This window comes from Berghia stephanieae, chromosome 9, assembly GCF_034508935.2.
Source record: "Berghia stephanieae isolate SIO BIC M18660-M18661 chromosome 9, UCSD_Bste_1.3, whole genome shotgun sequence".
Taxonomy (NCBI): Eukaryota; Metazoa; Mollusca; class Gastropoda; order Nudibranchia; family Aeolidiidae; genus Berghia; species Berghia stephanieae.
The window spans coordinates 8,097,742-8,124,605 of record NC_088368.1 but is presented as its reverse complement, the minus strand read 5'-3'; the positions used below and the strand labels follow the sequence as shown (position 1 = coordinate 8,124,605).

At 35.6% G+C, this 26,864-nt stretch overlaps 1 protein-coding gene across 1 annotated transcript; it reads left to right on the top strand.

Moving 5' to 3' along the window:
- The first annotated feature begins 7,364 nt into the window (after window positions 1-7,364).
- On the top strand, window positions 7,365-24,919 carry LOC144979617 (kinesin-associated protein 3-like). Its single transcript, XM_078926415.1, has 17 exons — window positions 7,365-7,774; window positions 10,722-10,853; window positions 11,352-11,506; window positions 11,723-11,926; window positions 12,850-13,074; window positions 13,374-13,472; window positions 14,005-14,183; window positions 14,341-14,503; window positions 16,411-16,511; window positions 16,878-17,096; window positions 17,682-17,847; window positions 18,258-18,383; window positions 19,074-19,172; window positions 19,986-20,071; window positions 22,319-22,502; window positions 23,186-23,282; window positions 23,789-24,919. The coding sequence occupies exons 1-17, from the start codon at window positions 7,737-7,739 to the stop codon at window positions 23,976-23,978; spliced, it is 2,463 nt and encodes an 820-aa protein (XP_078782541.1). The 5' UTR covers window positions 7,365-7,736; the 3' UTR covers window positions 23,979-24,919.
- Window positions 24,920-26,864: the final 1,945 nt, after the last annotated feature.

Here is a 26,864-nt window from a genome sequence, read left to right as displayed (position 1 = left end):
ATAATCTTAAAGGCTCACAGTATTAATCATAATGCTCACTACATCAAGAGTCCAAAATGCTAGATAGTAACTGTTTTTAATTTACAAAGCATACAACAAGACCTTTGTTACTGCAACCTTGTGGCTGTGCGGATTATAATAAATTGCAGAACACAGTCTAAGGCAAAATAGTAAATTGAACAAAAGAGAGGGAGAGAGAGAGAGAGAGAGAGAGAGAGAGAGAGAGAGAGAGAGAGAGAGAGAGAGAGAGAGAGAGAGAGAGAGAGAGAGAGAGAGAGCTGCATCCCATATATCCCCTGACGATCATCAGATCATGGGATGAATGAATGAATGGATGTAGGTTCTTTGGTAAACGTCCATTTGACACTCTAGATAGTAGAGAACGGATATGGCCTTGGCCTTGGTGGCTGTGGACCAGATAATAATTAGCGATGGGTCTCAAAAGAATCCACAGTGTGGGAGGCCACACAGAGCAGCGGCGGGTGATGGAACTCGGTACCTTTCGGGTACGAAGCAAAGACCATACCGCTGAGCCACACTGTCCCGTATTCCACATCCAACCCAACCCTTTCACTTTCTTGATTAGGAGAGTAACTCAGTAACTGCAACTGCAAGTCGCCGACAGCGAATAATATGGTGGAAACGCTTTCCTACTTGGCTAGCACTATTCAGTATCTGATACTGAATAGTGGTTTTGCACTATTCAGTATCTGATACTGAATAGTGCTTTTGTACTATTCAGTATCTGATACTGAATAGTGCTTTTGTACTATTCAGTATCTGATACTGAATAGTGGTTTTGCACTATTCAGTATCTGACATGAATAGTGGTTTTTGTACGGTGTTTTTTTTTTCCGAAACCTGACAAAGTTATGGGAAGAGGACAGCTTTGGGAGTGATCTGGGACTCAGAAAAGTGTACACAGTGGGGAGTGAACCTGGGACTGGGTTTCGGGGGTTTCGTAATAAAAGCAATTACTTTTTACGAAACGCGACGACACCGGCAATATCCGACAAAGTTATGGGAGGTAGGCAGCAGCGTGTGTGTGTGTGTGTGTGTGTGTGTGTGTGTGTGTGTGTAGTGGGGGGGGGGGGAGGGGATGAACCTGAGATTCAGGGAAGTGTACACCAGTGGGGAGTGAACCTGGGACTCTGGGTTTTGTAAAAAGCAATAAAAAATGTGGGGGGGGGGGATTACTTTTTTTACGATACCCGACAATATGCGCAAAGCGTGGGGAGTGAACCTGAGACTCAGTGAAGTATACACCAGTGGGGAGTGAACCTGAGACTACGGTTTTCGGCGGGCTTCAGCTAGTTTCATATAAAAGCAATTACTTTTTTACGAAACCCGACTAATCCTGGCAATATCCGAGAAAGTTATGGGTAGTAGGCAACAGTGGGGAGTGAACCTGTAGATTCGTGGAAGTAAACACCAGTGAGGAGTGAACCTGGGACTGGGTTTTCGGCGGGTTTTTGTAAAAAAAGCAATTACTTTTTGTTTACAAAATGCGCCAAATCCCAACAAAATGGGGCAAAGTTATGGAAAGTAGGCAATAATGGGGAGTGAAACCTGAGATAAGGGAAGTGTACACCAGTGGGGAGTGAACCTGAGACTCTATTTTCAGCGGGTTTCAGCGAGTTTCATATAAAAGCAATTACTCTTTTACGAAACCCGACGAAACCTGGCAATATCTGAGAAAGTTATGGGAAGTAGACAACAGTGGGGAGTGAACCTGAGATTCATGGAAGTGTACACCAGTGGGGAGTGAACCTGAGACTCTGGTTTTCGGCGGGTTTCAACGAGTTTCACATAAAAGCAATTACTTTATTATGACACCGGCAATATCCGACAAAGTTGTGAGAAGTAGGCAACAGTGGGGAGTGAACCTGAGACTCAGGGAAGTGTACACCAGTGGGGAGTGAACCTGAGACTATGGTTTTTGGTGGATTTCAGCGAGTTTCACATAAAAGCAATTACTTTTTTTACGAAATCCGGCAATATCCGACAAAGTTGTGAGAAGTAGGCAACAGTGGGGAGTGAACCTGAGACTCAGGGAAGTGTACACCAGTGGGGAGTGAACCTGAGACTATGGTTTTTGGCAGGTTTCAGCGAGTTTCACATAAAAGCAATTACTTTTTTACAAAAGCCGGCAATATTCGACAGTTATGGGAAGTAGACAACAGTGGGGAGTGAACTGAGACTCAGGGAAGTGTACACCAGTGGGGAGTGAACCTGAGACTATGGTTTTTGGTGGATTCAGCGAGTTTCACATAAAAGCAATTACTTTTTTTACGAAATCCGGCAATATCGACAAAGTTGTGAGAAGTAGGCAACAGTGGGGAGTGAACCTGAGACTCAGGGAAGTGTACACCAGTGGGGAGTGAACCTGAGACTATGGTTTTTGGCAGGTTTCAGCGAGTTTCACATAAAAGCAATTACTTTTTTACGAAGCCCGGCAATATTCGACAGTTATGGGAAGTAGACAACAGTGGGGAGTTAACTTGAGATTCAAGGAAGTGTACACCAGTAGGGAGTGAACCTGAGACTCTGGTTTTCGGCGGGGTTCAGCGAGTTTCATATAAAAGCAATTACTTTTTTACGAACCCGACAAAACAGGCAATATCGACAAACTTATTGAAGCAGGCAACAGTGGGGGGGGGGGGGGGGGGGGGGGGGTGATCCTGAGATTCAGGGAAGTGTACACTTGTGGGGAGTGAACCTGGGACTCTGGATTTTGTAAAAAAGCAATACCAAGGGGAGGGGGAATTACTTATTTACGAAACCCGCCAAAAACCCGACAAAGTTATGGGAAGCAGGCAGCAGTGGGGAGTGAATCTGGGATTTGGACACTGATGAGGATTGAACCTGGGACTGCGAGAGGCTGATTCCAGTGGACAGTGAGCTCAGAATGTACTTTTATTTCGAAACCTACCGAAATTTTCAAAAGTTATGGGAAGTGGGCACCATTGGGCAATGAACCGGGACTCTGGGAAGTGCACACCGGTTGGGAGTGAACCTGGGACTGTGAGAAGAGGATATCAGTGGAAATGAACCTGGGACTAGGGAAGATGGATACCAGTGGGAAATGAAGCCGGACTATGGGAGATGGGTACCAGACGAGAATGAAGCAATTACTTTTTTACGAAATCCGCCAAAACCCGCCAAAAAAACCATAGACTTAGGTTTACTCCCCAATAGTGTACACTTCCTGAATCTCCGGTTCACTCCCCCACTGTTGCCTACTTTCTTTCCATAACTTTGTCGGATATTGTCGGGTTTCGTAAAAAAGTAATTGCTTTTTTTTACGAAACCCAGCCCCAGGTTCACCCCCCAACAGTGTACACTTCCCTGAGTCCCAGGTTCACTCCCCACTGCTGCCTACTTCCCATAACTTTGTCGGGTATCGGCGTGTTTTGGCAGGTTTCGTAAAAAAACAAACACCCCTAACAATACCACGTGTATTCAGTAAATAGATGTCAATTGTAGTCTAATATTCAGTATCTATTTAAATTATTATTATTATTATTATATTATTATTATTATTATTATTATTATTATTATTATTATTATTATCACGTAAATTTTAATATAGTACGGCAATTAATTCACGGAAGTACATCGCTCAATTAAAAAATGCAGAAAGTCTGCCCACATATTTATAATGAATCCGGTTTGCCTTAGATGACAAAACAAACAAACAAACAAACAACAAGAACAACAACAAGAACAACAACAACAACAACAACAAATGAGACAAACAGAAAAAAAAAACAAGATTTTAAAAAATAATGAACAATAGAAGAGCACAATAATGAAAAACAACAACGAGATGATAGACACATAAAGGAACTCTAATAAATCGAAAATGACTTAAATATCATAGATTCGACATTTAAAAAATGATAATACCATATCAGAGAAATGTGAGATGAGATTACAACAAAATAATAATATATTCTATTGTAAAATATATAATTGTCCTTCAAAAATAATATTAAATACATATAATCAATAATATAATCATAATCAAAATCTAGATATAATTTTAATTACAAAGTACAAAGACTATTATCAACATTTAGCGATGTATAATTAAATGCAAACACGTTAAAAATTTATAAATAACAAAAGTAAGAAAGAGAATAGAGAGAAGAGAGGAATTAGAAAAAGAGAAAAGGGGAAAAAAAAAAAAAGATTACCGACGGGATTTGAAATCTCGAAAGTAAAACTGCATCCAGTTATATCCCCCTGACGTCATCAGATCACTTGGGAAATTAATCATGATGTATTCTTTTAAAATGATTTGACACTCTGATAGTAGATTTAGATATGTTATTGCCTTTAATGCGAGTTAAAAAAATTACGATCAAAGAATCACATTTGAATCGGGCAGCAGGCAGGTGTAATGGAACTCGGTATTTCGGTACGAATGCAAGACTTCATCTCCTGAGCAAATAGTCCTTATTACACATCAAAAGCACTATTCAGTTTTTGATTAGAGATAACCTAAATTTAAACTTGCAAATGAATGGCCGAAGGATAATTTGACGTTGTGTGTGGAGATATTTAGAACATGATTATCTACGTAGGTTCATAGTTGCTGTTGTTTTGTTGTTGTGTTAGTAGACCGGACTGTCGTTCTCGTCGAGCTGTTGTGTATCTTCATGTTTGTTTTTCACTCTCCCCGTAAACTACGTAATTTCACTCCTTGTCAAAACTTCGCTGATTCATTTATCTCTGACTTCTACGCCTTATATTGAAAAGGACATATACTTTTCAATGTTGTTTGTACTAAGGCCACCGATACCTTGAATAAAAACAGGATGAGGAGATTCTAGACATTTTTTAAGTCCTCATTATTCCTCCTCTATACGCCCCCCTCTCGTGCTTTTTCTACTTTTTCCTTATTTTTTACTTCTGCGTTGGAATCGTTCACACATTACTCTTTTCTTACTTTTACCTTCAAAATCCTAAATGTTTATCGTTATGTCTGTTGGATATCTAGCAAACGCACACAAGATTCCATATACAGTAATCAAAATTAGCAGTATGTTTTGACTAAGAAGTCTCGTTATGGACGGACAATTTCTTTATATAGTTGTTGTGTAGGGCTCCACTAAAAACGAATATACAGACAATGGTCTACTTTGTATTCACTATAGTCAGTGGTTTACAGGGACTGTTATATATGAAAAAGACATATTTTTATAAATTCGTCTTAAATACATCACGAATGAAAACATAGGAGATGAGATTCAGATTATATTTTAAAGCTATTTCAAATTCCCCTACCCATAACTCAACTCCCTCGCTGCTACCTGCCATCTCACTATCCTCTCCTCCTCATTCGGTTTATGTTCTTCTTCTTGTTGCTCGTTTTCTTCTACTCAGTCTCGTTGTTCTTCGTTTTATATACTTCTCGTTCTTTTCCTTCGTCTCCAATATCTATTATATTTCCTGTTGTGGGAGGAAATCTTCTCGATAGTTCGTCCTTCGATTTCACTCCAACATAACGTTGCGGATAAAACCTTCGACAGTTGGTAGTTAGCAGGTGTCACTTCAACGTAAAATAAAGTTGTTGATAAAGCCTTAGACAATTCGTCTTCCAGCTGTCACTCCAACGTAAAGTAAACTGATGTAGAGTGTCAAACTCTAAATTACTAACTTGTATAGGAATTTCTTAATAAATTCTCTTAACAAATAAAATATTACCTTATTTCAATAGGACCCAAATCGGTTATAAATTGAATATAAGATCTTAATAAACGTTTAAGAAAATAAGGTTAAACTTAGCATTTTACAAATGGTTGATTGTATCAATAGTATAACAGTGGTATTATATTGAAATCAGTAATAATATTATAATTGAAGTCAAATAACAAATTACAAGTATCATAGTAACGTCATTGATGATTTATATATTATAATGTAATCAATTACAATGAAAAAAAAAACCATTAATCAAATAAAAAAGTGATTTATTATTATGTAATCATTATTATAAAAACAACAGTATCATTTAAATGTAATGATATTGTATATTAAATATCAAATGAATATACAGTTTCTATAATAATGACATTATAATTTGATACATACCCCAATGTTGGGCAAGAGTATGACAAACACGGCTGATTAACAAGTTTCACGTTTATAATAATCAACACTGTAGTGCTGTCTTTAAATATAAGTTAAACCAAGGACTTGTGTCCTTTAAATTAATTAAATTTGTCCATTATTTACTCGTTGACTGACGAGGACTTCTAGGGCTCTGTCGTCAACAAATTCTCCAGGATAAGTGAAATTACTCTTCAAACAGAGTCAATTTATATTATTCTGGCAGGAAATTAGAATTCCATATAATGGTTTACTGCTGCACTGAATAACTCCTTCGTATAAAATCAATTCTCAATAGGGAAAACCAAGGATAGATAACATCAAACAATAACCATGTATGAGGATATTATAGGTTGCACAAATTAAAACAAGAATCTGAGAGTGGTTTTTTTTTTATACAAAACATCCTGTTTGTTATACGTTGTTACGTAGTTATGGATGATAAACAGATGAACAAATAATTTAACAAACATTTATAAATATGGGTTTAAGGACTATAGTAAAACTCATCTAAGTATATAATTTTATACTTACTATATAATTGATAAAAATATAAATAATAATAATAATATATAATTAATAATATATATAATAATAATAATAATAATAATAATAATAATAATATATAATAATATAATATAAATAATAATAATAATAAAAATATAATAATAAATAATAATAATAATAATAATAATAATAATAATAATAATAATAATAATAATAATAATAATATAATAATAATATATAATAATAATAATAATAATAATTAATTAATTAATTATTATTTTATTATTATTATTATTATTATTATTATTATTATTATTATTATTATTATTATTATTATTATTATTATTATTATTATTATTATTATTATTATTATTATTATTATTATTCGTGCGTTTGTAAACAATAACTGTAACAGTGTCAATAGCGCGCAATGTTGTGAAACCTTATCCATAGTTGAACATCGAACTAAGAAGACATTGAGTTATTATTATTTATAAGATCAATCAAATCGGTCGATTCAACCGAAGTTATATTTTCAGATGGGTGTTACAAATTCGTTCTTCATTTAATGTATTTTGCAATGCCTTAGTCTTCTTCTTTTAAAATGTCAGCTCAGTTATCATTATGTCGGTCTTAATATGTCGATAGATTATTCTCCGCTCGCTATTGTTTACTATGTCGTTGCTAGACGATCCCACGGAAGTCGGCCCAGTCGAAATAAGCTGATTGTACCGGAAATCAGACTTGGAGAAAGAACACGGAGGATCTAAAGTATACTCTCACACACCTAAATACATTTTAAAATTTTTGTTGAAATATAAATTTTCTTTTGGGTATAATTTACAATTGATAAACTTATTTATGTATAAAGCTCGTATTGGGAATGAATAATCAGTTTTGGAAATCATTCGTACATCATTTGATTTCTATTTATTTGGTTCGAGAGTTCAAAATATTTTGGTCGTCTTCGGACAACGAAATTTACGAAAAGAAAATTTCAACAAGAATGTGATTACCAATACCCAACATTTTTGGATTCTAACTGTTTTGATCCTGTTACAACCTCTTTCCCCCCACTGTTCTAAATTTTGTCTTCGATTTTTGCTTTCAAAATGATGATGCAAGCAGAGGATGCAAGATATTTGAAGAGGTGGAGTAAGATCGTTATGTTTTACTCTTTTCCATTTTCCTCTCCACTTTTCACTCTCCTCTCATCACACACACTTCATTATCAGCCTTATTTTTTTTTCTAGATTATATAAATATAAGTAAAGGTTTATTATAAATTGGCTGTCTTTATTCACAGTCGCGTCTGAAAACAATCTCTGGCCGATATTTTCGTGCCAGATAAATTTTACTGACTGCTTCTTCTAGACGTCTAGACTTTCAGTTTCAGACAGCTTATCCGATTCTGCAGGATTGCCTAATGAATGCCACATCTCCATAAGGTTAAATGTATCATCTTCCTCCAGCCCCAATTCTTTCATATATCATCCTTGCCCTATCCAACCATCTTCATCTATCTATCTACTCTTTGTCCGTCTTTTTTTTTTTTCTTTCTCTCCTGCTAATACTAGAGATAGACGTCTAGCTAGGCACTTTGATAACTCCAGTTCAGTGGCCGCCGATAGGCTCACTGTAAGGTGAAACTCGTTTTTTGGAACTTTATTTTTGGCCCTTTAATGTTTTGGTCACCATGGCGTTATTTGTGAACCTATGTGACTAATGTTGGTATCATTTTAAAGGGCACAAAACAAGCTTTCTAACGGTATATTTTATTCTGAATTCCTGATTGTATTTCTCAGAAAGCTATTGAAATAAAAATTTATCAAATTTTGACTTATAAGAACTTTTTAAATTATGGATACATTTTAATTATACTTCATACATCGATAGACAATCAATTGAAGAACATCTCTGCCAAATTTCATCAAAATTGATACACTCGCTCATTATTTTATTTTTTCCGCCATCAACCCCACTTTTTTTTTTTTTACAAAAACCTCATATTTTTTTCCATTTTCATTTATCCTTAATTTTGTCCATACTTTTCATACATGAAAATGATTTATACGAAAATAAAGCTTATTTTCTGACCTTTAAAATGATACCTAACACTTGCCATTTATTTTTTAATTGAAACAAAATTACTGAAAACAATAAGTGGGCCATGTTGACTGCAAAACTCAAAATTTCCCGATAGCCGCGAGATGCTGGGTTTGAGGCAGCAGTGAGATCACAGATTCTCTCTGTAAAATTGACAAAAAATGTCAACAGAAAAATATAAATAACTCTGGAACCGTAAGTCGTAGAGAAACAAATAAGGTATCAAATTTTATGTTTTTTCAAGTCCCATCCCCCTGACTGGGTCAAATTAAGATATTTTGAGTTTGAAAATTTTATCAAAGTGCCTAGTCTAGCCAGAGAGTCAACGCCTTCTTAAAGGCATTGAGCGTGCCTTCACATTAAAGACAAATGTTTTTTGGAAAAAAACAACCTTACTCTGTTTAAAACTTTCTAAGAAACATGATTTTTCAGAACTTTACCTGACCCGTTGAGTCGACTCAATACGAATTTTGTTGTTTACACGGAAGGAAGTACCGACAATTAGCCTTCCCAGACTTTCTGTTGTTTTTACGCTGTCACGTGACCGTTTGGAGAAATTTGTCGTCTGCTACAAACAATTAGACTAGTTAACAGAATATATTTTTTGTTGGTACAAGAAAAAAAGTTATTTCTTGTGCATTTTAGAGAATGGTTCCATAGCAGACAAGTTGATTGAATACCACCACCTCATCTTCCTCTACCACCACCACCACCTCCTTCTCCACCAACACCACCACCACCTCCCCTTCCTCCTCCTCCTCCTCCACCACCACCACCTCCTCCTGCTCCTTCACCACCACTACCACCACCACCTCCTCCTCCTCCACTACCACCACCACTTCCTCCTCCTCCACCATCACCACAACCACCTCCTCCTCCTCATCATCATCATTCCTACCACCACTACTACAACAACTCATCATCCCTACCACCACTACTACAACAACTACCATCACTACTACAACTACTACTACTACCACATCTTCCCTACCACCATTACTACAACAACTACCACCACATCATCATCCCTACCACCAGTACTACAACTACCACGACATCATCATTCCTACCACTACTACCACAACCTTCACCGCCGCCACACCATCATCCCTACCACCACTACTACAACCACCCCCACCATCAGATCAGCCATCAACAAACCATATGATTTGGAAATTGGTAATGGTAAGCTATTCTGTCTCACAGTGGTTTGAGAAAAATGTCCTTTTTTGTGGTCAGTCATTCTCGTGACCAATAGCAGTGTTATTTTGATGAATTTTTCAAGTAATATTATATGATTATTATTAAGTGAGGATACCCCTTTTGTTGCAAGCAGATTAGTAACTACAAATACTTATACTAACCTCTGGCACCATTGTAACCATATTACACTCTTGATATCAGACGTCTGACTATCTTTTAAGACATTACTATTTTGCATCGTATTGCCCCTGAACTATGAGGTTTAATCCGTTAAATTTCCCTGAAATTTGAAATTGATGGTAGTTATACCTGCCAGTGAATCATCAGTGGTCGAAATCACCTGGTGCAATTTTTACAACCCCCCTTTTTTTTTTTACATTGGCTGGGTGAAATTAGTTTGAGGAAACCGTGTTCGAGGTAAAAATTTGTTTGAGGAAGGAATGGAATAATAATGAAAAAGTTTGGGACATTCGAATTAGTTTGAGGAAAACGTGTGTTCAAGGAAACCATTCTGGAGTATACAAAATCAATTTAATTTAAAGAAAAGTAAATTAAAGTGAAACAGACAAGTCTAAGCATAAGGTCGATCTCTGTGAGTTGATTCTCTTGCAAATTTGTTTTTGTTTTTTAGTTCGGAAGTTAGCTCGTGTCTCTTACTTGTATATTAGTTTATATGATAGCAACTCTTGGTGGGCCCAACATGTTGATCACACCTTGTTCTATCTTTGCTTTTAATTTCATTTTATTTTAATCGTTGATTTTGTTTCTTTTTTTTTTTTATTCCCCAGGAAGGTGAAAGGAGGCAGCATAGATGTCCACCCCACAGAGAAGGCATTGGTGGTTAACTATGAGTTGGAAGCCACCATTCTAGGGGAGATGGGAGATCCCATGCTTGGAGAGAGGAAAGAGTGTCAGAAAATGTGAGTTTAAAAAATAAATATACGTTAAAATGTGACCTATTGCCCCAAACTGATATTATGTTGGGAAGAATCTGTCTATTGATAGTGATGGAAATGATGGGAGGGCAAGACAGATAAGGTGCTCAACAAGTGTTGATGTCATGGAAATGGGAAAACACACACACACACACACACACATACACCACTGAGCTAATGTGATCAAAACACCTTGCTTAACAACACTGCTGCACCTGTCACATGGGTTATTTCAGTCTTTTTATGAAAAAAGTCTATAAAAATTTTTGTGTACATTGGGAAGGACCCAAATTAATGTATAATTTTAAAAAATCATAGATTGCAATTAAAGATGATTTCTAATAAAAACTACTTCAGTAAATCCATTTTTAGTCGTGAGATTTCAGAGGTTTAATAATGAGAAGAAGCTAGTCTGATGTTTTGTAGAAAGTTTTTTTCCCCAGAAAATGCCACCTTAATAATTATTCCTTTCCATCATTTCAGTATTCGGGTGAAGGGGCTTCATGACAATAGTGATCTTAGCACCTTGGCCAAGGAAATTATAGACAAATGTAAGCTGATCCATCCCAGCAAACTGCCAGAGGTTGAACAGTTGCTCTATTATTTGCAAAATCGGAAAGAGACGGCTCCTACTAAAGGTAATATGTGATTTGTTTAGTCATGTATGTAACATTGCAATTAAAAATCCCCTATGATAATCTTCTTTTTTAAAATATGCTAGCTAATTACGTTTTTCAATACAATAATATTTACCATTTAAATTTCGTTTTGAACTCTCCATCAATTTGAAATATTGAATGCAGAATTTTTACTATTTTTTTCCTTTTTTTATCCCCTTAAATTTAATTTCACAGCTTCTGGCAAGACTAAATTATCTGATAAACCCGAAGACCCAGGATTTTCTGATGGGACAGAAGTCAATGAAGTGGCAAACATCAATGATGTGGATGAATATCTGGAGTTGTTATACGAGGATCTCCCTGAAAAGATCAAAGGCTCTGCTCTCATATTACAATTAGCTAGAAATCCAGATAATTTGGAAGAATTATTTCAAAACGGTAAAGTTCTTTTGAATTAATTATAGTCTGTCATGATATTATATTTATGTACACATTTTTTTGTCATGTCGTGGAAAAGGATAGATGGTCTGCATCAGCAGTGTTGGTCCTGGTTATGACAGTGTGAATTACATTCCCCACACCCCTCCTACTCAATTTAATCTCTGTTATTAGATATAAGAATGACTCTCCCTTTCAGAATGCAATGAACAGGGTCAAATCCTTCCATTCCAAGGGTTGGAAAGAATGCTTTGCCTGAAAAAACATATGGTGCATAGCAGTGCACATTTGTCCTAGTCCACAACCTATTGGTGATCAGTTGAATGCATGTTGTGCAATGTGACGATATACTACCCAGTTTACCACCTCCATAGGCTTTTAAAGATAGCTGATGCTGCCATCTTCTCATCCCCCATTCTCATCGACTTAATGTGCAGACTCAATGCAATATTTCTCTCTTATCAGAACAAAAATATCCATAATTTCCTCCATTGGCATGGCACTGCCTGATACCAGTTAACCTTCAATAACCTCACAGAAGTAGCTAGAAGGGAGAGTTAAAGGCCCCTTGGGAGTTCCATCTGAACTAATACTGATTCCACACAGTGTTCTCATTTCTCACTCGCATTCACTGATGGGATTTGATAATCGACTTGAGACCTGTCTTGCTGCTGTTGGTGGAGGACTTCCGGTTCCAGACTTGGAAGAGTAGGACTTCCAGTTCTATGGTTCGAGTTCAAGTCTGTCTCACCACCAGACCTAAACGATAACTCCCCTGTAGTATCACACAATAAGATTGTTTTGTAATTTATAATTGATCGTGATTTTCGGTTTGCATTGCACTTTGTAGCAGAAAGGTTTTAACCTTGATTTTTTATTCTTAAAGATTCACCAACAATGCTTTTAAAAAATTTGATCCATAGAAACTGTGGTCTCAGCTTTGGTACGTATGTTGAGAGAGGACTGGAAGCGCAGCACAGATTTGGCCACCAACATCATCTACATCTTTTTTTGCTTCTCATCCTTTTCATCATTCCATGCCGTCATTTTGCACTTTAAAATTGGAACCCTTTGCATGACGATCATACAACATGAATTGAAGAAACATTCCCTTTGGGTGGAAGAACTCAACAAAAAGAAAAAGACTGGTAAATCATGTCTGTTCATGTTTTTGCTTTTCAACCCCATTCAATTGAGACAAACTGTCTAAGTATTATGTAGTGATTAACACAATATTAATTTTATGAATTCAATGAGTAGAATGGATCTATTTCTCAAACTAGAGGGGGGAGGGACTAAGAAGTTAATTTCGTATTTGCGATCATAAGTTTTATTGATGCCAAAATTACCTCTGAATATTGAGTAAATCTTAAAAGCATTTAACATTAAACTCTTGATGACTCACACTGGAGGATGTCATTTTTTGTTTTTGTTTTTACTTTTACAGCTGAATCAGACAAAAGCAATTTAAAGCTTAAAGAGGACTATGAGAAGAGCCGTAGGAAGTATGAGGGCTTAGTCAGAAAGCAGGAGCAGCTCCTTAGAGGTGAGTTTGAAAGCTTAATTATGCTTGATTGGAATTGGATCTTTTTGGGGTTTAAAAAAAAAAATGTCAATTGAAATCTGGGCTAGGAAACTGCTCAATGTAAAATTTATCACTATTACCTAGCATTAAGGTTAAGTTCCCTTTCATACACTATAAATCACCTTATAATTTCCATCAATGCTTTTTTTGTGTTGTACAGATTTATAGTTGATTTGAGAAGGGTAAAGTGTGTAAAAACCTTTGTCCATGACTAAGGCCAGAAATGCATTTGTTTGCACTCAATATTTCTTCTGCGGACACTCACTTTGTGCTTGACTTTCGTTTTAGACACGGGTTACCATTCAGCCATCGAGGTGATATTTACACCAATATCATCATTGTCATTGTCACTACCACAACCAACGTCTTCATAATCATTACCACCACCATCTCACTGTCACCCCCTCAGTATCACAAACACTACCATCATCATCATCATCATCATCACCTCCAAAATGAGTTGATTTACTTATATATTTCATACCCACCCCAGTGGCCTATTACCTCCTGTTAAACCTGGCAGAAGATTTGAGTGTGGAGCTGAAGATGCGAAACAAGAGTATGGTGAAGATGCTTGTAGCAACTCTGGACAGGGACAACTTTGAGCTTCTCATCCTGGTTGTTTCTTTCCTCAAGAAACTCTCCATTTTTATTGAGAACAAGAAAGAAATGGTAGGTGGCCATCTCATCTGACAATATATTTTTTTTTACATTGTTCGAGACTCAGATCAAGTTTGTTTTCAAATGGGTTAAAATGCTATACCAGTTGATACATAAATTTTTCACTAAAATAAAATAAAAAATTGTTTTTTTTTGTTGTCACTCTCAGGTTGACCTGAACATCGTAGAAAAATTGACAAAACTTATCCCCTGTGACCATGAAGACCTTCTCAACATCACAATTCGTCTTTTACTCAACCTCAGCTTTGATCCCGACATCCGCAGCAAAATTGTCAAATTTGGGCTTCTGCCGAAACTTGTTGGCCTGCTCAGTAAGTTTTTTTTTTTCTTACTCTCTCTCTCTCTCTCTCTCTCTCTCTCTCTCTCTCTCTCTCTCTCTCTCTCTCTCTCTCTCTCTCTCTCTCTCTCTCTCTCTCTCTCTCTCTCTCTCTCCTCTGTGTGTGTGTGTCTCTCTCTTCTCTCTCTGTGTGTGTCTCTCTTCTCTGTGTGTGTGTGTCTCTCTCTGTCTCTCTCTCTCTCTCTCTCTCTCTCTTTCTGTCTCTCTCTCTCTCTCTTTCTGTCTCTCTCTGTCTCTCTCTGTGTCTATCTCTCTCTCTCTCTCTCTCTCTCTCTCTCTCTCTCTCTCTCTCTCTCTCTCTCTCTCTCTCTCTCTTTCTGTCTCTCTCTCTTGTCTCTCTCTCTTCTCTCTCTCTCTCTCTCTCTCTCTCTCTCTCTCTCTCTCTCTCTCTCTCTCTCTCTCTCTCTCTCTCTCTCTCTCTCTCTCTCTCTCTCTCTCTAATAATTTACCTATTGTATGCTGAAACATATATGTGACCAATCGTCACAATTCAGTGTTATGTTTGGATCAACCATCTACTAAAAATTGACAGTATATGTCTTGATTATGACATTTTGTTTCAGTTTATCTGACTCACTGAGAAGAACAAATGTTTCTCAAACTACTGAAGTTATGAATTTAGAAACAAATCTTAACCGTTTTGCACTTTCTATTCAATTTTAAAAATTTTATTCACCCCAATATAATACAGACTTAGGATGTTATATCACATATTTGTGAATATGTCATTGAATCTGAAATAGCAAGTATTTTATGCCTGTGTCTTGATCTGGTTTATAGGGGGTATGTAGCTGGACACATGGGTATATTATATATACAGTCACATCTCTCTAATCCATACACTTCTGTTCCCCAACATTTTGTCCGGATTACAGAGACATCTGGATAGTGGAATCAGCCCCAAACGTGGCATTCACTGTATGTAGATTTGACCTCAGAGTGTGGTAATCTAAGTTTATCATTGCGGCCAACAACAACAGGACTATACCGCTTTCATGATTGGCCAATGTGTGATTTATTAGAACAGTTTTTATTTAATGATAATATATCATTTATATAGTGCCCTTGTCCCATGAACACACGGCCTTATGTGCACATTGAAATAACAAATATCAACGATTCCATCCATTTCCTCACTCACACACACATACGCACAAGTACATACGTAAGTAATTAATGTGACAATAGAAAATACAGAACTATGAGATACAGATTCAATAATCATCAGAAATGTAACATTTAAACAAATTAAATGTGTTTTTAAATGATTTTAAAGTTTCCTCAGAATCGCTTACTTTGATTTTAAGATCAGAAGAAAGAGAATTCATTACCAATGCAGCAGCATGAATATAAGACCTGTCTTCAAATTGCTTGGAACTTCTTTTTAGGGCATTTAAACAAAAGTTATCAGTGGAACTAACTCTGCGTTTAGGGATCGTATACACTCATGGACAAGTACCATTGGATATTGCTCTGCACGTGATGAGAGTTTCGACAATACTTTTAAAACAGAAAGAGCGGTCTTGTCCATCTTGTCAATTGTAGTCAGAGTTCACACCAGAGTTTGGTGAGGTAATGAATGTGAGGAGAGGGCCTTTTTCTAAGACTCAGTTTTATGTGCTACCCAAATTGGGTGAATATGTCATATGTCCTACAGGTGACAAGCCGAGTGTCATTCCATTAGATCACAAAACCGCATCATTTTCACAAAGTGAGCAATAACGACTTAATGAAGGCTCAGTCTCACCATTGTTATCTCTGTCTTGGTGAAAACAGAAAGGTTTAGAGACAATAATCTTACAATGAAAAGATTGTTATATCAGTTTAGAGTAAAATAAAACATCACCCATTAAGGGTTAATAAAAATTTTCTCTCCTTCAGATAATGAGAACCACTGCCAACTAGTGTTATGTATCTTGTACCACATTAGTATGGATGACAAAGCAAAGACCATGTTCACCTACACAGATTGCGTTCCAATAGTGAGTGGAAATCCTCCTTTTTTTAGAGGAGTTTTTTTTTTGTTTGTGTTTTTTATTTTGTTTTTTGTTTTCTTTAATTTCTTTCATCACCTTTTAGTCTGGGAAAAAATGACGATTGATCTGAATTGGAGGGGGGGGGGGGGAGGGAAGCTGATTTCTTTATTTTATATTTTATTTCCTATAGTCATAGTTATTTGATATTGGATTTAGCTTTGTTAACATTGTTTCCCACTATCTGGCATTTTACTATTATCACCACGAATGAGGACTTTTCTTTGTCTCTTTTTCTATAAATGTATAATCTCTGAAGGAGGAAAAGAAAAAAAAATAGATACTGTTGATTGATGGTTAACAATTTCTTTTCAGGCCATGAAATTGCTGCTGGAAAGTCCAGAGAATCCAGATCTAGAGTTATTGGCCCTTTGCATTAACCTGGCTGCTAATAAACGAACAGCACAGATTATCTGTGAAGGACCAGGTCTCAAGATGCTCATGAAGAGGGCCTTTAAGTTCAAAGATCCTTTTCTGATGAAGATGATACGCAACCTGTCCCAGCACCCTGGCCCCACCAAGAATCTTTTCATTGTAAGATTATTTGCTATATTTGGTTTGATATTATAATGTTTATCATTTTTACTGGTACTTGCTATTTACTGACAAAAATTTTAAACTCATTACAACTTGAAATAGATATGAACATTGATAAACGTCCAAATTTACAGTCAACTTCCATGATTTCACCATACTCAGTGTGCTTCACAATCCAAAATAATGCCATTTGGAACCAATTTTCCATTTCATAAAGCTGAATGAAATGGCTTGTTGTCTGTTTTGCACCCTTGTTTGTATTGACATTCACTGCTTATAACTAGGAACTTCTGCAGTGGGGTAAAATGTTTATAGTGCCCTTAGCCTTGAACACTGTACCAGAGTTATGGTCACTGACTTCTCTCAATATTGCTGGACTTTGTTTTATAGATACAGTATTACAAGGCCACCAATACCAAGTATCTGATTGCCAAACAGCTGGTATTTGACATTCAAAACTGATTCAAATAACCCTGAACTTTTTTAGAATGATTACTTTCTTGTGTTTTTCTCTCTGCTTTGTTTCGTGATGCATCATATTTTACAGTTCATTATGAATTTTTGATACTCTTTCATCATCAGGACTACATCTCTGACCTGTGCATGCACATCCTACAGTGTGAGAACGAAGACTTCAGCCTTGAATGTCTGGGAATCCTTGGGAATCTCACCATACCAGATCTTGACTACGAGTTGATTTTGACAGAATACAATCTCATACCTTGGATTAAAGGGAAATTGCAGCCCGGTAATTATGAGTCTACATGTGTTTGAGGGTGATTTTACAATGAAGCTTCATTTTACTGTCCACCCTTCCTGCTCCTGTCATGCTGATAAACTCACTTTTTGCTAACATAATGATAAGCACAGGCAATATCAAATTAATGAACACAGTATTGGTGTTGCAATCATTTCCTTGATCTCTACCACCATTATTAAAACCATAAGCACATCATTATCCCTACCACCACCACCACATTATCATCTCTCCCACTACTACTACAATCACCACCACCACCACATCATAATCATTACCACGTCTACTACAACCACATCACTACCCTTACCAACAAACTATATATAGTTTAGACCTTTGGCTTGGTTAAAAATAAAACTCTATTTTTCAAAATTTATTTCCTTTTTGATTTGTTGTTCTAGGAGCGGCAGATGATGATGTCATTCTAGAGGTTATCATCCTGGTGGGAACAGTCTGCAGTGACAATGCATGTGCTAAGATCTTGGCTGAGAGCAACATTATACATCTGTTGATTGAATTACTCAATGGTGGGTGTTATCTATGTGATGATTATTAAGTGTAAAAATCTGAAAAGTATCAGATACAACTAATTAACATTTTTATCTGTGTACGGGTGAGGTTCTATTCCTCCTTTTTAAAATATTACAACAGCTCTCATAATTATTCTTATTGTTTTTCTAGGTACATACTGTTATCCATGCAATCTGAACCAAAGTGTAATTCAGTTAAAGGAAATTATTGATTTATTGTGTCAGTAATTAAGGATTGTGGGCTTTTACTTTTATATTCGTTTATTACCGTTCTTTTTGAAACGTTGTTGGGTTTTGTCTCTTGTTTTTTTTCCCTTTATAATTACCATTTATTGGTCCTGTATACCCAAATACTAGAGGTATTATGTCTCTGACTTCTGCTCTTAATGATTAATATTTTGTTTCTGTAATTTTGATATTTGTCTGGTAGTGTTAGGGAGCATGAAGCTGTTATGCCCTATTTTTGTAAAGCGCCTAGAGCTCATATTGCATGAGATGTTGGTGCTATATAAGTGTGCAGTATTATTATTATTATTATTATTATTATTATTATTATTATTATTATTATTATTATTATTATTATTATTATTATTATTATTATTAAAAGAGTCTCTCTCAAGTGTTGTTTGACCTTTTATTCAACATTTTATTTTTCTCCCATCTTTCATTTGTTCCATTTTCTTCCAGCTAAACAGGAAGATGATGAGATAGTATGTCAGATTGTTTACGTGTTCTACCAGATGATTTTCCATGAGGCAACCAGGGAAATCATCATTAAAGATACCCGTATCCTTGAAGCCAATTTAAGCGTGATCAGTATTTAAGTTGACCCGAATTTTCATTATTTATTTTTTTATTTTTTTTTTTTTTTTTTGGGTACATATATTGTATTTGGGCATTTGTATAGTATTTACCAGATGTATTGTATAGTGAATTTAAAGTGACTATCATTTAATTTTATACCTTTTGCTATCAGGATACAGCTATTTTTTTTTTTTTTTTCATTTATATAAGTGCAGTTTCTCTTCCTAAGAAATCATCTTGATCCTCATTTACCTAAGTTGCCTTCTAGGAAGTTTATTTAATTATTTGCATTTATAAACATATTCAACCATTCTATTTATTTTCCACTCTCTTTGAGAGTCCAAATCAACTAGAGAGATCTCATTCTATGTTAACTCCCAAACTTTTAGGTTGCCGAGTCTCAATCTAGTGATTTGATACTTGGATATGCTAGAAATTACGTTTTTCAAAAAGTAGGCAGTGGTAAACAACATCGACATGCGACAAAGACTAAGGATAGAATTCTTTATATTTGACTTTTCACTTTTTCCAGTTTGTATTAGTTTTTTTTTAAGTAGCTATTTTCATTATTTAATTTAAGATCTTGATGAAGATTAGATTCTTGAATTTGAGGTCTACAATAATGTCTTGTTCAGTAAGCGTTACTCTCCATTTTACAAATTTGGATGAAGTCCATTTTGCTGGGCCTGATCACTCTTTTAACTCTATATGTCTTATAAACATATTTATGAGAGCAACCTACAGAGCTTAGACTGAAGCCAAACCCAGTCCCTTCCTTACATCATTTTGAATCAGAAGCCCCAGCATACTTGATAGACTTGATGCATGACAAGAATGCGGAGATACGCAAAGTCTGTGACAATACATTGGACATGATTGCCGTAAGTTTACAAAGTCTTGTTTTATCTATATTCGTTTAGATGAGCAATTGTACAAACAAAGAAAAATTTTTAATACAGGGCAAGCTGCTTTTGGAACAGCACCATTATGCAGAAATTGTTCCAATTAAACGTCATTCTAGTTATTTGATTTCTTAACTCACTGACTGCCATGACCGACACGTCTCGTTTTTTTTCATTCTAAGCCTGACTGCCAAGACCGAACCCCCTCGGTTTCATACTTTGCTATTTATTATCTGTATTCACTGAACAGTATCGGCCGTGGCAGTTTGCCGACGTCGTAGTTCGCGACTTTCGCTTTGTTTTCATACCAAACATGATCGGGTACTTTGTACTGTTGACATTTTTTACTAGCACGAATAGTACTCGATAAACTGACTTCTTTTCCGTGATTTGCAACCATGGCAGAAAGAACAAGAAGAAACGTATTTGATGCTTTTCAAGCCCCAAATCCTTATATTTCTAGTAGCGAAGATGATTTTGATGAGCCAGACATGTGTTTAAGTAATGATAATGACAGTGACTTTGTTCCTGAGCATTCTAGTATTATTATTATGTTGTTGCTTGGTTTCTGTAAAGAAAACAATTATATTATAGATATTTAGACAGTAAGACAGTCCGAGGAAGAGTTATAATTCTCGTTTTTGGCAATAAACACCCTATTTTCAAAAAAACATTGTAAAATCCAGAATAAAGCTACATGAAATTCAATGGCATCATTTGAAAGAACAACTAAAACAGGTTTGTTTGCTTTTTAAAGTGTTTTATTATCTTAAAAAGTGTGGTCATTATGATTTTTGGAGTAACATGCCGGAACCTCTGGCAGTCAAGGGAATTCCATTTTCGAAACCTGTGGCAGTCAGTGAGTTAAATGACGATTAATAGGGACAACCTATTTAAGATAATGTTTATTGTAATAATTATAACAATAGAGATACAGAGCACCCTTTCAGCTGTTTGTTTAAATTTTATCCTCTGTTATTTATAACATTTTATATCAATTTTTAGGCATGATGATACAAAGAGAATGAGTGATCATATCGAATGACTACACATATATAATGAATTGTCAACCTTGCTTTTTGGAACATATGCCAAATTAAATGAAGATACATGAATCCTGTTTCACTATAAAATTAACAACACCACATCATAACATTTTGATTAACGAAACATTAAAAGCAAATATACCATTGCATCATTATCTGAACTGTCACTAATTATTTGTTGTTCTCCGGGGCAGTCAAATAAAAGGCAATGGATGGTGATAAGCTTGATGCCATTTTTAATTAACGGACCTATTTTTCATTTTAAGACAATGGGTGATTCGATTATTGTTAATATCATTAGGGATATTTATATTTTTCAAGTCTTGGTCAAAACAAAATTGTTCCATTTGACCTGCATGTGTTCTGATTTTCTTGTTACCGAGTAGAAAATATATAGCAAAAATTCTGGCACTGACAGTTGATAGCCAATAAGCAGCTGTTCCGATGAAGCAGTGTTCCAATTACCTACTGATCTGTATTGCATTTATACAGCACCTATCCATTCCATTTCATGTTAAATCCCAAGCTCTTCGTCCTTTACAGTAGTTTGTTTGTTTGTTTTTCTCTGCTAGTGTTGGAACAATATACATTTAACGCATAACGTGAGACAAGCAGCTTTTAAGGCCAAAGAACAGCCTTAAGAAAAAGAGCTTTTATATAGCGCAATGTCCACTTAACATGCTCAAAGAGCTTTACAAGGGGTCTTTGACCAACAGCAACATGTAAAACAAGTGATGACACCTGTTAGGCAGTATAACATTTTTTTTTCCCTGACAGAGACTGCTGATAACGGCCAGGTACTAATTTTACACCTGAGTACGATGAGAGAATGTTAGTAAAGAGCCTTTTCCAAGGACAAGGCTCGAACCCAGGACCTTCCGATCTGAAAGCGATTAGTATACCACAAAATCACATAACCGCATAGCCTTACAGCAAGACACCCTCCACATTAAACAGTCATCTTGAATATGATCAGGAAAATGTCTGCAAAATGCCTTTCCTTGGTGCATTCCATCGTGAATATAAAAAATAGACATACGCATTTATATAGCACCAGATTCTGTGAAATAGTTCAAGTCACCTGTTGGGCAGTCTTCTAGCTTCCTTACAATAGTCACTGCTTTTAACTGTTACTCATTCACACTAGAATTGAGTCATAAATGTCTTGTTATTTTTTCAGGAATTTGATCCAGAATGGGCTAAGAAGATTCAGCTTGAGAAATTCAGGTGGCACAACTCCCAGTGGCTTGAAATGGTGGAGTCAAGACAGATTGATGACATGGGGCCGATGTATCCAGAAGATGCTGGATATGATCCATATCTACAAGACACAGACATACTGGATAGGCCTGATCTCTTCTATGGTATGGCATATGTCTCTATACTAGATAAGATTGATTGCTTTCATGGTATGGCATAGGTCTCGATATTAATAAGCCTGATTGCTTTCATGGTGTGGTATATGTCTCTATACTGGATAAGCCTGATTGTTTTCATGGTATGGCATATGTCTCTATACTGGATAAGCCTGATTGCTTTCATGGTATGGCATATGTCTCTATATGAGATAAGCCTGATTGCTTTCATGGTATGGCATATGTCTCTATACGAGATAAGCCTGATTGCTTTCATGGTATGGCATATGTCTCTATACGAGATAAGCCTGATTGCTTTCATGGTAAGGCTTAGTAGAAGTCTATACTTGATACATCTGATTGCTTTCATGGTATGGTATGACATGGGTCACTAAACTGGATATTGTGCTATATAAAAGCACAATTTGTTTTTGTTTTTGTTTTGTTGTATGTTTTTGGGGTTTTTTGCCAATGATTTCCTGCTTTTAAGGAAAAATTCATGTCCTGGGAGTGGTTCGATAACTTGTTATGCTATTTTAAAATTGTCTAATTAATAGGTTAACAGATGATTGCAACACTTTCAGGTCATGTATTTGCCAAGTGATCTAACTGATGACATCAGTCGATGGGAAAAAAGGACATCAAAATACAGAGAGTAAATTCTTGTTTCTTTTTTTTTTTTTTTAATCCAGAGGGCTATGAGAACAGCATGATGATGGATGGTCACTTGACACCTGAGTACATTGACGATGCTGGAATGTACTCTGATCTTTACTCTCAAGGATATGGGTGAGACAACTCGGATTTTCTTTCATATTCTATTTGTATAGATTTTCTCAATTTTTTTAATGCTACTCATTTGACAATCCCAATCAGGCTTTGAAGGGGGGATACATATGTTCAAGTGCTAAACTTGGCATCAAGTCATCAAAAGTAAATGAAAACAATTACATTATACACATTTATATATATATACCATGCTCTATGCAATCAGAAGGCTTCATTTCTGTCCGCAGCAGGCTGTAGGGTACCAAATTTCTATCCATACAAGATTGGTCACTTGTCCTTTTAGTGGCAACTCGCTTACAGTTAATTGAAGACATGTATTTTAAGTGTATTACACAAGTGAACAACTAAGGAGTGATGATTATCACCCATCAAGTCACTGTCTGTGTTAAATATTGAATGCCAGACGAGTATGAGATGCTTGTTAATGCTGGCAAAGATACTCTTTTTTACTTTTACTATTCAAAACCAGGACACTTCCATTATTTGCAATGTTTTTTTCCCCGCAGAATGTCTGGCTATGACCAAGATGATCCATATGTCCGACCTGAAGGTCACCTTGGATTTGTACAAGATGGACATCAAGTTGACCCCTATGGCCGTGCCCTTGACCCCTATGGTCCTGAATTTGGTGGAGGAGAGTACGGTGACCCAGATGATGGATATTATGGGAGATATGGATATGGTCCTGGAGACTAACAAGGATGACAACGATGACTGCTGTTTTTATGTTGTGCATGGTTATGAGTATGATTGTAAATTATTGTACGAGGTCGAGTTTTTGCAAGGCTGTTTTGGAAGCATTTTGAATGAATAAAGCAATGGATGAAGTGGAAGCGGCATTGGGTGGAATAAGTAGAAATTTCAACATTATTTGCAATCCATTAGACTTGTACTTAATTGTAAACTAAGCAAGACTTGTCAAATTACTTATTTCAAATATTCACACATACACAAAGAAAAAAAAGATGTTTGGAAATAATATGACCAAAATCGTTTTTAAGTATGGGATTAAAATTTCTCATAGCAAAGAATATTTTTAGAAAAGGGTAGCTGTTCTTTTCTTTTTTTGGTTTTAAATTATCCGCTAAAACTTTCTTAATGAAGTGGAGTATCCTTGTTTTTAAGTCATCTACATTTAAAACTTTGTACCTTTCTATACAAAAGTCATACTTTGTGAGATAAGATTTCTCCCTTTTTTTTCACTGCGATTTTTATTTGTTCGGTCTGTGATACATTTTAATTTATTTAAATATTACCAAATACATGATTTAATTTTATTATGAAAAGATCTCAACGTGATACTAAAATGTACCAAGTAAGTCCCAAAAAATCAATAGGAATTTTTAAAAGAAAATATTATTTAACATTCAAAGTTGTTTTTTTTTTTTGGAGGTTGTCTTTGAAACAGTTTGAATGTGTATTTCATTTTGATTTTAGATTTATGTTTTGTCAAACTTTTTTTTTATTTGTTATTTCATTAAAAAAATTTATGTCAGTGTCTGTGAATGATGGTTGTGATTTTCACATGTACTAATACATCAACTTCCGTCCAAGTTAATTACTTAATTCTTTTGATTTCTTTTTTTTTTTTTTTTTGTGAAGGAAGAAATAAAGACATTACTTTCTGTGATAGGAAATTGTCTTTGTAGTAGATTTCTCAGTTTTAGTCCGGACAAGCAGAGTGTGGACTACTGGTAGTCTTTAATACCCCAAAATTGTTGTCCCTTTTCCTGCAGCTTTCTGGTTTTATCCTGGACTGGATTGTTTGTTTTTAGGGGTTTTACGGCGTTGGCAACACATTTAGGTCATATCAGCGCCAGTAAAAAGGAAGAAAGTTGAATAGTAAAAACATTCTAGGTGTATCTACAAGTAAAATGATGTGAGAAAAAAGTAAGACAAAGGGGAATTGGTTCAAATAGGAAATAGATGTAGATTCCAAGAGCACACTATCTCATTGTACTTAGTTTGAGATCACCTCAATGTCTCATCCTGACACCAACACAGGTCTCCACTCAGAGGAATACACCTAAATGTTTACAAATCGTATGTTAAAATTTAAAAAAAAACTAAGTGCATAAAAGAGAGATGATTTAATATCATATCCCAAAACTGTAACTATACATTCGACTGGTTCCCTCCCAGCCAAGGACCCCAGCCATTGTGAAAATGGTAAAGACTATAGTTATAACTATAAGTGTGTTTTGATTTTGCTCTATCATTTTAATAGTAGTAGTAATAAAAGCCTATGGCTACATCTCAACGCAGGAAGTCTCCCGCCAGTCTTTAAATTCTTCACTTCTTCACTGCAACTGAGGACAGCCTCGAAACCTCATGCCAATCTCATCACAAGACAGTGCAGGACTATGTGGTCTGCTATCTCTGGTGTTCCATGAAAGTGGGGACAGTCAGTTGACTCCCTCAGGCCCCACCATTGATAAAGAGAGCAGTAACAACCATGTGCTATAGTGAAAACTGTTTAAGTCTATAGCTATAACTAGAAAGATAATGACTGAAAACAAGATTTGGATGAAACTTGGCCTTGTCATGAAATGGTCAATCTTTAGTCGACTCCATTATATACAAGCACCTTGCTTTTGCTTCTGTATTATTTCAATTAACTTATATACTCTTTCAATAAGTGGATAACTTGATACATCAGAAGTTGCTGGGATAGGCAGTCAGTTTTGATAGTATCCAGATGTGATTTTAAAGTAATAACTTAAAAGGAAATATAAAAGTGAAGTTCAACATTTCTATTGATGTATGTCAAAGAAATAATCTGGATGTGGCTTGCACTACATGTTACTTTATTTGTTCATGAATTCAATTTTTTGAGAGCCTCTAACTCTAAGCGTAGACAAATCAACTCCAGCCGAAGGAAAATCACTGCCAAAAAAAATTCTCATTCAAATTGGTCTAAATCCATTGTGGCAATGTTACTTTTTTATTTTTCAGATTCATAATCGCCTGGAAATATTTTATACAAAACAATATATGGCAGCACTGCACTATGGCTGACAACTGGGCTATTTCGGTCTTTTCCTGAAATGGATACTAAAGACAGACAAGTCATAGTCATAGGGATGAATTAACAAATAGATAATAAAATTACAAGAATTTGTCAATTGGATATAGTTTTATTCCACATTAAAATTGCCGCTATTTTATTATTATAAAATCCACATAAACTCATCAACTCATGTGATCTAACAAAAGACATACAGTGGAATCCACATAAAGTCAACACTTAACAAATCAACTTCTTAAATTCGACACCTCTTGTTATTCCCCAATTTTCTGTTTTTTTATCTAATTGTGTTCCATTGATAATGGATAAAGTCAACCTTCAGGGTTGCTGATGCAGGGGGCAAAAATTTACTGAACTTTTGCGGAAACACATCAATCTAAACACCAGACTCCAGTAAAAAAAAGACGTTATGTACCTCCTTTAAAAAAAAAATGACATGAAATTATAGTTAAGGATAGCGATATGTCAAATGTGATCTTTTGTTTGTTTGTTTGTTTGTTGCTTTAGGTCTCTTCCAACACAATTGAGGTTATATGAGAGACCGCTGAAACAAA